Source organism: Rutilus rutilus (assembly GCF_951802725.1).
Source record: "Rutilus rutilus genome assembly, chromosome: 9".
Classification (NCBI taxonomy): domain Eukaryota; kingdom Metazoa; phylum Chordata; class Actinopteri; order Cypriniformes; family Leuciscidae; genus Rutilus; species Rutilus rutilus.
The window spans coordinates 20,109,673-20,123,266 of record NC_140223.1 but is presented as its reverse complement, the minus strand read 5'-3'; the positions used below and the strand labels follow the sequence as shown (position 1 = coordinate 20,123,266).

At 37.1% G+C, this 13,594-nt stretch overlaps 1 protein-coding gene across 1 annotated transcript; it reads left to right on the top strand.

Annotated features, from left to right (window-relative positions):
• The first annotated feature begins 687 nt into the window (after window positions 1–687).
• On the top strand, window positions 688–12,292 carry trarg1a (trafficking regulator of GLUT4 (SLC2A4) 1a). The gene is made up of 3 exons (XM_084418352.1): window positions 688–1,649; window positions 9,983–10,109; window positions 10,613–12,292. The coding sequence occupies exons 1-3, from the start codon at window positions 1,266–1,268 to the stop codon at window positions 10,633–10,635; spliced, it is 534 nt and encodes a 177-aa protein (XP_084274478.1). The 5' UTR covers window positions 688–1,265; the 3' UTR covers window positions 10,636–12,292.
• Window positions 12,293–13,594: the final 1,302 nt, after the last annotated feature.

The window sequence follows — 13,594 nt, the reverse complement described above, 5'->3', positions numbered from 1 at the left end:
TGATTGTTTTTCTTTTAAAATGTACATTTTTATGATTTAATTCATTAGCTTTTCATCAACTAGCAACCCCAATTTGGGAAACCCTGCACTAGTGTATACGTGTGTATGTACATGTTGTCTGCACTGGGATTTATGAAACAACTTGCAATGATATCTGTTAAAGGACAAACTGGATCAATACCAATTCATCATATGATATTGTTTTAAGGGGATTCCCTTGACTCCATCCACATTTTTTCCAGCACATTCACATGCTCCTCATGCATGCTTGTCATCGGGTCGGGACAACCAAGAACATTATAACAGACTAATGATTTAATTATGATTAAATGAGGAACAGCGCATTATGCATAAATCATTCAAGCATCATCCACTCATTTGATTAATGAAATTGCATTGAGGTTTTGGGTTGATAAGAAACAATAATAGCAGAAGCCTCATGCATTTTTCCAAATAGCCTGCTTTCATTGAGAAAAAGCAAATGGGCTGCTTTCTCTTACTGTATCCTTCTTTCAACCACCTGCATCTTTGACTAATTAGTTAACTAACCAAATAATAAACAAGAGCTCAAGTGATTTTTGTTCATGACACATATTTAAAAGGCTAACAGAAGACACAGGGAGGTATTGCAGCATCCCCAGGGGAAGAAGATTGTGAGTGTTGCATGGGGAGTCCTGCAGGATCATTGATGCAGAGGAGGTGAGAGAGGAACATCCCTGCCCTCATTGCTGCGCAACTACTTTAACCTGCTGCAACATCACAAAAGAGCGCAAAGCACCCGCTTTTTCAGTTATTTACACGTGAAAACCGCTTTCTCTACGCCTTTTAAGAGGTTTGGGTAATGCTGCGATGGAGATGCTGAAGTCCAGATGAGTCGCGTCTCTGTGGTTTAGTTGAGTGTGTGGGCAGAGGAGATCGTCTTCCGATCTGGATTGAACTGAGCGGAACTGAATCCATTAAACCTGATCACAAAGAGGGGATGAACATATCGACATGGGAGGATAATGCCACAGCGGCTCTTTGACTTGTTTTAATTAGTTCGGAACTAATTTGCAAAGCAAAATAATAATAATAATAATCTGGACATCTTTATTCGACGTTTCAAGTCAAATTAACCGTATGAATGCAATCAAACGAGTGATTTGAAGTTGAAGAAATCGTAAATAATGGGAAATTAGCGCCGTTTGAACACTTTTATAATATTTCACATCTGCCAAAAGGAGTTTTTTTTTTTCTTCCAGAAATATTAACTTTGGATTTCCACAATGGCAATAAACACCGATACGGAGTTTGCGAAATCGAATCTGGGGGAGAGCGGCGGCACTCAACCAGCCGAGACCGAGAAACTCCTGGTGACCACCGAGCCCACCGGGGTGAAGACCTCCAGCTCCTTCACGGTCAATGTCGGGGGTGACAAGGATGTCGACGGGGATCAGAACGGCCACAGTCTGCCGCTGAGATCCGGATCAGTGGGGCAGCTCGGATCAGCTCATCTCTCCCCGTCCAGAGTGAGCCTGAGCCGCAGATCATCCACCGGTAATGCCGCCCAGGAGCAGCAGAAACCCAAAGACTACCTCATACTGGTCATTTTTTCCTGCTTTTGTCCCGTGTGGCCACTAAGCATCGTTGCGTTGGTCTATTCAATTATGGTGAGTAAACAGTGATCAATAAGTTATAATTGAAATAATTCAAGGTGGTATTTATTTCGTAATTCAGACCAAAATTTCCACATTTTATATATTAAAATTGTGATAAAAGTACAAAACAAAAATCTCTTTTACTTCAATAAACAGTGTTGTATGGCAAGCCGTTTATACATTCATTCCTTAAAGCTACTGGTACTAGTATACTAACATAGGTTTAAATTAGCCTACTAGAAAGTCTGTATAGTGACTAAGTAAACATTCATGAGATTCTTATTCCAACAGTTACTGTATCTATTCTCCGCCCCCTCACTGAGCAGTCTAATAAATACTGCTAGTGTACTATTTAAAAAAGAGAAAAGGCTACTAACAAAACTGAAACCAATACTAGTAACTATTGAGATAGTTTTACAAAGAAATAAAATGTTAATAGTAATGGTAAAAAAGTTAATAAATAATATCTGACCATCACTGAATTCATCATAGAATGCAAATGTTACTTGCTACTATTGAGATACTGACTAGTAGCCATACGTAGCACCTACTATGTAATAAGTACAGAGAAAGTGAAAATGATCACTAATGGATTACTTTTTAGCAATTTAAACTACGTACTAAAATAGTTAGATACTAGTTAGTTTTAATAGAATTAGTTTAGTTTTAAATTGATACTATTGATTATAATTGCTAAAGTGACTTGCCATACTCTTGCAAATCATATGCAAAAGCGCAGGAGCTGCAATGAGAGAGCAGAGCACAAATCCACTGACAGGTGTGATTTACAGCCCTGCATATGCTCGCAGTAAACGGACCCGACTGCGTGCTTGGGAGCTATTCGCCAGAAAATTGGTGCAGACTACATCCACCGCACATAAAGCACCCACACAGCAGAAACTCTGGGGACTGTGGAGCAAAACAGCCATTTAGGAAGCATAAATGGGGTGTGAACTGTTCTTTTAAAGCCAGAAAATTAAAGAAATTTTGATTGAAAACACTGTAGAACAAGCTTTAGGTTCATACCGTTGGGGCAAAAAGAATTTTCAAAGCATAGATACAAATATTATAATTAAAAAAGAAGAAGCCAAATATAATCTAGAAAATATCATTTTTCCATCCAAGTAACTTGGAGGACCGCACTGTGAGCGTGCACCATTTATCTGTGCTTAATAAAGACCTAGCCTACAAGAGATGGCTGTCCCTCTGGAAAAAAAAAAAAACTCTTGTTAGCAGATAACAATGTGCCCTGCTTTTTCTGATCAAAGATGAGTGCTTCTGTGTTCACTGTTTCATCCCGTCTCTCTGAAAGAACAGTGAATAAGCAGCGTGCAGTATAACCTCAGCAGGATCATACAAATGAGACTTTCCAGCATACAATAGTCACACAAGAGCATGCAGCTTTTAAATATACAGTTTCAATAAATGTAATAAGACAGTCAAATTCAGTCTTAAGTGAATTTTAAACCATTGTGTGCTTTTAAACTTTCTAAGTGTTTCAGTGGGACATGCACTATTGGAGAAACACAAATTAGAGCATTAAATTATCATCGAGTGTAAAGGCGCCATACAAATATGCTCCATTTTCTTGTAAAAAATCTAAATCCTTTACATAATGCAGAATGCATTGAAACCAATATTCTGCAAACACCTGTTCTACTGACCACGCTCATGCAAATAGCATCTCCCAGTCTTGCATAAGCCTCCAAATAAGCCTTTCTTTCATGCCAACAGTGTGACAGGTGAAACCAGAGCATTGCTGGCAATTCAACAGAGGGCAAGACAGATCAATTTAGCCTTCTGCCCTGCTATAACTATATAAACTTCTGTATTATTTTTGGGTCGTAATTCTTAAAGAACCTCTATTTTTATACTCATGTAGTGTGTAATACAGCCGTTTGTAAATGTAAAAGGTCTGCAAAGTTTCAAAGATTAAAGTGGACAAGTTATTGTCTCCCAAAGAAAGAACCGATTCTGAAATGAGTCGTCAGTAATTCCAGTCTTACTTCCGGCACGAACCTCCTTAGGTTTGTAACAAATCTGCGTAATGCCTGCCTATGGTCTTCATTGGCTGTCTATGAACAACGAGGAAATCTTTACTGTTCGTATCACTGTGTATACAAGTGCTAAGAAAGCAAAATTCAAGCTGAAATTCAGATATTTCAACCCCTAAGTGCATTGAATGTTTCGCCAATCATTATTACATATTCAGATCTTTAGCAACCCGGATCTATATCTAACACGGATGGATCTCTACCTGTTGCGATAATATAAAACTCTCCTGATATTAGAGTAATAAAGAAGAATAAAATAAATCATATTTTGTTACCTTTTGAAGCTTTGAAGATTTTTTATACCATCATTACTGTCCTCATCAGAGCTAATTTCCCACATTCAGCATCTGGCTCATATCCACCATCTCAAACATATTCTCAAAACTATCATTTTCAACATCTTCAAAATCAATATTTTGATCGCTGACAGATTCTTCACCAGATCCACCATCAAGTGACTGAGACACTAATATGTGATTGCGTTCAGTACTTGCTCTGCAGTGAATCGCTGAGCCATTTCAAGTTATGCTGATGATCCTTCCTATTCTTCTGTTTACTGCCTGCAGTAACTATGAGTGAAACGTCACTTCATTATTGTGCATCAGACATTGCCATCTTTTGGAATAAAGGTGATTTGCTCTTATTCAGTCATCAAAGATTCAATTGTTGTGCAGAAAAGGTTTTCTTACACTGTTATACACCTCGGGTTGTTTTTTTTATTGTTTATATCGTTTATAATGAATTGATTGAGGAATACTAAGAAGATTGATGTCTAACTTAAAAAAATGAATGAGGAGGAGGGTAGTGAATGACGTCCCAGGTCACTAAAGACCTGAGGTATGCGAATAAGGGTTAATCTGCATTTCGTTTCCAACACGCACTGTAAGTGGGAGACCAATCACAATGGACTGGACTGTCTGACCAATCAGAGCAGAGGAAGCTCTTGGAGAGGAAGGATTTAGAGAGACCGAATCCTTTATCGAACTGCTTTTCTGACACTGTGAGAAAAAGAGGTGATGCTGCAATGTATATTATGAGAAAATGAGAGTGTTTTTTGACCTTGGATGCATTTAAACCTATTGTAGGAGACCTCCAAAACAGGAAATGTAGCAACCTTTAAAATAGCATAATAACATAACCGGTTTGCTTCATTAAATTTTTTTTGTGTATAGGATTACAGAATACAATTTGGATCATAACTCTTATGTGGGTGAGGTTTAAACTGGAAAATTATTTATTGTTTATTACAAACTAAAACTGCTCAAAACAAAACAACAAAAAGGAGAGACAGAGTCATGTTATTGAATATCTTGTTTGGTAAGTTTAAAACATTAAAAGAGACATACACGTTTTAAATAATTATAATCTAATATATAAAAGTATTTATCATTATAGTGTTTAATATTAATGTTACTTTTGACAAGTTCCGATTTCTGAGACGAGCACAATAAAAAGAGAGAGACGCAACACAATCATCTGATTTAAACCTGAAATCACACGATACACATTTTCATTTATGAAGTTCACACTTTAGTCATATCGGTGTCACAGGCTAATCATTCTATCATTTTTTTCCCTATTATTCCCAAGTCAATATTTGTGCCTTTCTGAATAAGGTGTCCAACTTTGGCACAACCCTCAGGACAAGTACAGATTCATAGACCAAAACAGGACTAAAACACTTTCAAAATAAGAGCACAAAGGATGATTTCAGACTCATAGCCAGACATCTAAACAGTTCCTTCCAGCTGAGACCTAGAAATCAATATTGTAACCGGCAACATTGCAATGTGCGTATGCAATGTTGTAGGTATGCATCAGGAACGTCGAAATCAATGAGCTTACAGAGGCAATACAGTGGCAAATAAGATGTTATGGTAAGCTGAAGCTCATGGAAGCAGAAAGGAATCATTTGCTTGGCATGGGGAGGTGACGTGAATTTAATTGGACAATCTCAGTGCAATGGTAAATCAGCTTCTGCTGGTAAAATATGGTAAGCAGAGCTGCTGAATGGCTTTGTTTCTGTGTCCATATCTGTGTATATGATATTATAACAGGAATTTGAGACAACATTGGGCTGCCAATTTCTGCTTTTCAATATGAAATAGCTTTGGAAAATATTGATGCGTAAAGCAGCTTGTTGCTCGTCTCTCAAACAAGCCCTATATTGTAATATGGTGTCATCATGTTCTCACAATGCTGAGTGAAACATTACATTATGAAAGCAAACAGCCAGTGAGATCATGTTTCCAGTGCACCTGCTCATGCACTTACTGTACAACAGAAGCTTGTTTCCATGTGCAAAATAGAGAGACTGGAGACTAAAAATAAGGAAATAGACTAAATAAATACATTAAAAACAAGAACAAGGAAATAATAATAATAATAAAAAAATAGTAATCTACACGTCCAATAGCAATGTCAGCAGATAAAGTTCAGGGAGGGAACGACATGCACAGATATAACAATTTTAGTAGATACCATAAGTCCATAAATGTTTTAATGTAATTTCAGATAACCGATAAATGGCAGATTTAAAAATACTACACTATTGATCAAAATTTTTGGTTAAAAGAATGAAAAATAAAACTAAAAACATTTTAAATGTTACAAGTAAATTTAGGCATCACAACATTATATTGCACATATGAACTGTGATACTAAATTATTAGTGTTTTTAAATATTAACTTTAAGTGAACATTAGATGATGCCAAAAAAATATCTAAATATAAAAATTGTGGAAATTAAAATGCACAATAAATATACAATATCAACTGATATATTGTATATCCAAAAAAAAAAGAAAAAAAAAAAGAGTAAAATATTTAAATAATGATCTGTAAGGCAACTTTTATCGACCCCTTCACTCAATAAATTTAAAGCTGCACTTTCTTTAATGTTGCCACCTGCAGTCTTGATTATGGCCCGAAAAGAAGGTGGCTATTAATAATAATAATTGCAGAAGAACAATTAGTTAAAAAAAATAAAAGAAACATTCTTGAATGTGGCTATAATTATTACTGTGAATATAATCGAATTAATACAACAATATTATAGTATTGGTTTCTTGTTGAAAATGAATTTATTTTGGACTAAAAAACAAAAACAAAGAGAGGGGACTTTGCCTCCATTCTGCAGGTTTTCTACAGTCAGTCCTCTTTGGCCGCTGGCATGGCTGTTTATAATTAATGGCTCAGGCTTGTGAGGGAACGCTAAGAGCTGCTGCTCACTCCCAGGCTGCAGCAGGAGAGCTTGAGAGGGGGAGGGGAGCTTTCCTCTGTGTTTATGGGAGAAAGTGAGGAGAAAAGGGGGCCATCAAATCAGCCCAGAAGAATTGGCAAAGACTTTCCAGTTCATGAGAAATATATTACAAGCCAAAGCTCATGGGGAATCAGCGTTATCCATTTGCTGTGTCACTGGACCACACCCCTCCTCTGCTCGGAAAAGCCGCACACAGCCCATTAGAATCTCTGAGCATTCTCTAAACCGCAGTCAGGCAAAATGCACCTTAAAACACAAAGAGCCGGAAGCTGCATGCCTGCATCACGACGACATACTGCACTGTCATCCTGCTGAATGAAAGCAGGTGAGAACGGCCGTGAGATTGAAACGCGAGAATGGCAGATGGCATTTTACAACAAAGTATTTTCAAAAAGACTCCCACTGATTGAAAGTGCTGACACGGCTTTTCGCAGTGATTAGTCTTGGGAATCAATAACGTTGTGCAGCACCAGTCACATATTATACCCCTGCTAGGATGTCCGAGCCAGTCTGCAGTATTTGAACTGAGAGACGATGGGTTGGTTAGCAGAGAGGGAAGGGTACGGCTCCGGATCTAAAGCGCCATAGGAGTTGATCTACATCTGCAAAACAGATATTTGAATACATTTCACAAGACAAAATAACTGAAGCTACACAAACGATGCTGTTCAGATGCTGCTGTTTGCAGGCTTTTGTGATAGTAGTATAACGTTAGTTGCGCAAGTCCCTCAGTTGTGCCAAATCTGGACATCAACATCGAGTCATATGGTTGAGAACTTGCTCAAATTGACAAACTTGATACTCTAGGAGGAAACACAATATTTGTTATTGCGTGTGTGTGCACGTATACACTACAGTTAAAAGGTTTGGGGATACGATTTATTTTTAAAGAATATTTATATTGTTACAAAAGATTTCTATTTCAAATAATTACTGTTCTTTTGAACTTGAATCCTATAAAAATGCATCACAGTTTCCACAAAAATATTTGTTTTCAATATTGATAATAATAATAATAATAATAATAAGAAGAAGAAGAAGAAGAAGAAGAAGAAGAAGAAGAAAATGTTTCTTAAGTACCAAATCAGCAGAAATTCAGCTTTGCCATCACAGGAATAAATTATATTTTGAAATATGAAAACACTTTAATTATAATTGTAATACTGCTACTGTTTTTACTGCATTTTTGGACCAAATAAATGTAGTCTTGGTGAGCATAAGAGATTTCTTTCAATTCAATAAAAAAAAAAAAAAAAAAAAAACTTCTTATTGACCCAACCCTAAACTTCTGAATGGTACTGCACATATATATTACTGCAGCTTGACATTGTGGAAGCAGAGCCTCCCTGTGGGTGAGGGAAGATTGTGTGTATGTGATGGGGGAAGCTCTTCAGTTTCTCCAACAAAACCAGTTTGATAGAGCTGTAATCCTATCTGCTATTGTCCTACCGTCTGCTCTAAGTGAACGCTGAGGACATGATTAAGAGGATAATGGTTCCACAGTCGGCCTTTCAGTCTTTGGTTGTACATATAGAGATGAATGTGAAGGTGGATTCCTACTGTTTGTAAACTGTCTGTTTAACATTATGCAACGTTAAGGATTTCTGAGCCATATTGTGTTTTGCTTTTTTTCCCCAGCCAATATTTATAACTCATTTTCAACATTTGAATTTTTCTTTTCTCAACTTGACAAAGATCATCTTAAAGGGGTAGTTCATCATTTACTCCCAGCCTCTTGTCGTTCCAAACCTGCATGCACATTTTTATTTTGTGGAACACAAAGGAAGGTATTTTGAAGAGCCTACTGACTTCCATTGTTTGGACATTTCTTGTGTTTCACAGAAGAATAAAAGTCACACAGGTTTGGAAGAACAGAATTTTTCAATTTTGAGTGAACGATACCTTTTCCTTATGTCATACGTCACATTAATATGGAGTAAAAAGTGTTTCCCCAAACTAGTAGTACATCATTATGGGAGCTGTCAAGTCCAAAGGTGCTGAACTAAGGCTGAAACCAAAAAGTACAGTGTGGGCCATTTATATGGATACACCGTAATAACATGGGAATGGTTGGTGATATTAAAGTCCTGTTTGTGGCACATTAGTATATGTGAGGGGGCAAACTCCTCAAGATGGGTGGTGACCATCACATATACTAATGTGCCACAAACAGGACTTTAATATCACCAACCATTCCCATGTTATTACGGTGTATCCATATAAATGGGCCACCCTGTAGTTTGAAAATACTTACATAAGTGTGTGAAAACGGTTACAGGGTCACATCCTAAAAATGGAAAATATAAAAATAAACACTAATTTTAACAAAAACTATAATAGTATCTCAATAATACTTAAATAACACTGTAATTAATATAATTTGTGTCCCTTTGTCTCTGGTAAACTGGGGAAAAAAAGAGAAATATGAAGTTGCACAAGCTACAAGGCTCTTCTACGCCCTACTTAGATAACAATGCTTTTGGGAATCAAGCCGTACATATTAAGTACAACTCGCTTGCTATTAAAAGTGCTTCGGGAAGCTTCAGGAAGTCCAGTCAGCACCTTGGACAGCGACGTCGCTCTTGAGACTCCTCAGTTCCTTTTATGATAACGTGAGATTGCGTCACATCGCAAGACGAAAAAAGACACCAACGTGATGGAGAACGGAATTAGCATTTGAGGGTGGGGAGATTGGTTGGCCACTGTGTCAGAGGCTTTATCCTGCACAATCTATTGCTCAGTATTGATTCCTTTAATGCAGTCTACTGGAGAGGCTCTCTCTAGGGAACACTGACCATCTAATGGGTGGCTGTGGCATATAGGGCTGCACTGATAAGGAAACACGTTTATCGGCTCACCTTATCCTGTATTCAAATCACTTGAACACTTCAGTCACCTCTGACCTTTTGCTTCCTTGCTAGATTTCAGCCAATGACTTAACTGAAAAAAAAAAAAAAAGTATTGAAACAGATTATACTGTGCATACTAAGAGATTTTTGTGACATTCTCTCGTTTTTGTCTCGCTACAGTCCAGAAACAGTCTACAGCAGGGGGATATGGATGGGGCGAGACGCCTGGGACGCTTGGCTCGCCTGCTTAGCTGTGTGGCTATCATCGTGGGCCTCCTTAGCATCATAATATATGTGGTGGTTGCAGGTACGTCTTTGATTGTGTTATCTAGATAGATGTGACACGCTCTATTATTTTGAGTATTTTTTCAGGATTCTTTGATGAATAGAAAGTTCAAAAGAACAGCTACTTGAAAGAGAAATATTTTGTAACAATGTTTTTACTGTCATTTTTGATCAATTTAATGTGTCCTTGTTGAATAAAAATCAACTTATTAATAAAATCTTTACTTAAAATAATTATTTGATATGTTTGAATAAGTTACCCAATTCTGTCAGAAATATCTGAAAATAGTTTTGAGGAGATTTTCTTAAAAACAAGTTATGACAGCCACCATTTACATGATTATACTGTATATCTACAATGGTTTGGAGTAGAAACATAATTATATAACAGAAATTAGTTTCTGGGCCAAAATGACTCAAAATGATAGAGCAGGTCACACACTATTGTTTGATAGGCTGATTATATTTCCACACTCAAATGTTGCTGTTATGATTCATATGCTCTTTTTTCTGCTCTATCCTCAGTAACTGGAAAGGGGATTAAGTAAGACGAGAAACCCATCTACAGCACTACTGCAAAAACTCACACACAACGTAATTAAAATAAGATCTCCCTCTTAATAATGCCACAGAAGTTGAAAAATAAACGAGGACCGTAGCATCTAAATAAGATCTGATTAAATATCAAAAATGCATGCAGTAGGTTAGCATGCTCAGTGAAAAAAAAAAAACAACTAAATCCCATATGTTAAAAAGAACAGTGATGGCTTGCATTATGTAAATGAGAAACATTGCTGTTTCGGCAAGAAATCGCCTGAGGAAGACACAAAGGACGAGGGGACGTTTTTCAAAGATGGGCTACGACTGGCAAGCTGCATTTTAACCTTATATTACTCCTGGTTGATCTTGCATTCCTAAATTATGCACAGAAATATTTGCAATATAACTACTGATGTATGTTTTATAAAAAGATTTATATGTGGAGTTTAAGCTATGGGAACGAACTAGGGATGACAAGACTGTTAGAAGTTTTCATTTTTGTTTATTTATTTTGTAGGTTTTGATTATAAAAATGACCACGTGCATGCCTGATCTTTGAATGAGAATAACTGTCAGCATTTTTCATTACTATCTTTTTCATTTATTTATCTGTGAGAGTAGTGGGTATCTACAGATGGGAATGTACATCATTGTCCAGTGCTATATTCTCTCAATGGCTCTGTCCTAGCCATGGGGCTCCACTACACGTCCTGTACTAGTATAGTTTCCTTCAGAGAGGTAAGACTGTAACGTTATGCATGCCAGGCCTCTCTGTCCTGACAAAAACTGCTGGAGCATGGACATTCAACTAGAGGCATGCATCGGCCAGCACCATTCTGTGCCAAGACCTTTATATCAGCATCCTAAACAAATCACAGGACTATTCATCTTTTCCTGGGTTCTTTCCAGGACAGAATGCCAGTCTCCCTGTCATAAATGTCCCTACTTAACCCTTATAAATATGAGATATATATCAGCATATTTATAGAAATATTTAGGCATGCTGTGGGTGGACAAAACACTTTTTTATCTTCACCAAGAATGAGCTTGTTTAAGGGTTTTTTCTTTGACACGTCTTCACAGTGTTGATTGCATCTCTGTGACTGCTTATTAAGACAAAATTACACAAATTAAATATGAGATTGTAAAAATGGAGGTACAGATACATAACAGCACTTATCTGCTTAGTTAGACTGAGGGACGCATTCCACAGCACAGTCTATTGATCTGTTTCATTCATACTGAATTAAGTATTTTACTGCCCTTTCCTATAGCATTTCTAAGCACTTTATCACTTATTTTTCATCGTTATTCTCATGTCCTGACAATACTTTTGTATGACCTTCACGTGTAATCTCCTGAATCTAGACTGTTAGCAACTCAACACCTAAGACTTCATTTATAACCACTGTACTGTATAATTTACTGTTTTGTGAATTCATGTGATCTAATGCTCCTTTTTTTCTGGAAATTGATCTTACTCATAACTCTTTTGTTCACTCTAAGCAATTATGTTAACTGTGTAGTTCATAATAACCATTAGGCCAATATGAATGAGATGCAAAAATGCTGCTATGTGTCTTTTAAAACTGTGATTTGTGTACAAAATATGTTTTTCTATGTACCTTTGCAAGTGTGAAATAAACATTAACATGCATGGTCCACAACTTGCTTGCAGCTATTGATCCTGTACAGCACAGTGGTGGAGAAACAGAAGCAAGGAGTAGAATAGAAAGTTACTGCATTAGCAAAAAAATTCAATGTTAAGCGTACCGCACAAAGAAACAAAGGAAGACAACAACTTTCAAAGCCTTCCTGCCCCCAGCACATATACACAAGCCTAATTTTTCATGCTCCTGACTATCGCTACTGTAAATAATGCATGGCTAAGGAAATGGCACAAGATCTACCGGCTGATTTTGCACTTCCCTGGTTCTCTGATCTCTAAGTATGGCCCTCTGCCCAGCCTCACTCCAGCACTCAGCACTAACAGTGCTCTCTCACTCACAGTGACACAAAGTGTTTAAGTACACACAGATCTAGCCACCAGCTTAAATGGACTGAAGTGCCATCATTAGTCATCTAGGATCACAATAGGAAATGGTTTAATTTGCTTAGAAGAAAGAAACCATGACAACACCATAGAGCTTTTTGTCAGCCGAGCACACCTAAATTATTTATTTGAAGTGAGATGTCAAAGAATGCAAATCTTTTAAAATATACTGAATTTTAAAACATCTTTGGACGTCCATTTTTACCTTTTTTTTTTCAGGTATAAATTTTAATTTAATTTGGCACTGGATTTTCAGAATATTCTAAATTCCCTGAATATTTTGTTGAAAGTTTAGTATTTTCATTATTTTATAAGTTTTTACTTTTTTTGTGGACGCGCGATCTATCGCCAGATTCACACTGCGTGAGCACGCGCGTTTCATTTCAACGCCCATATTACACTAGTGTGTGTGTCCACTGGCACGGAGCAGAGCGAGTGTTTTCAATTTATTTTGAAGATGAGCTTTAAGCTCGCGCGTGAGCATGAAGCTAAACTTCTATATGAACTGAAAACGCTCGCTCTGCTCCGCGCTAGGCTAGTGGAAACCCACCATACAGATTCTGGGAGTGTGCTGTGCGTTTTGCATCCTTTCAATCGAAATGAAACTGCCTCGCGACGCTCATGTATGTGTGAATCCACTACAGAGCATCAGCCTTGCACTTTCACGTTGTACTTGGCAAAAAAAAAAAAGTTGCCATATGGCAGTGAGTTTTTACATTTTATTTTCAGTTAAACCATGTAGCTATATTGCAATACCAGTCTAAAACCTTGGCATGTTTGCATTTCATTTTTCAATTGTCTAGATTTAGTTTATTTTTTATAATATTTTGCAGCATGCTTTGTTCACATTTATATCGTATCTTGAAGTGAAACAGATGTTTATTATATTATGCCTGGAACAGTTGGGTTCACTA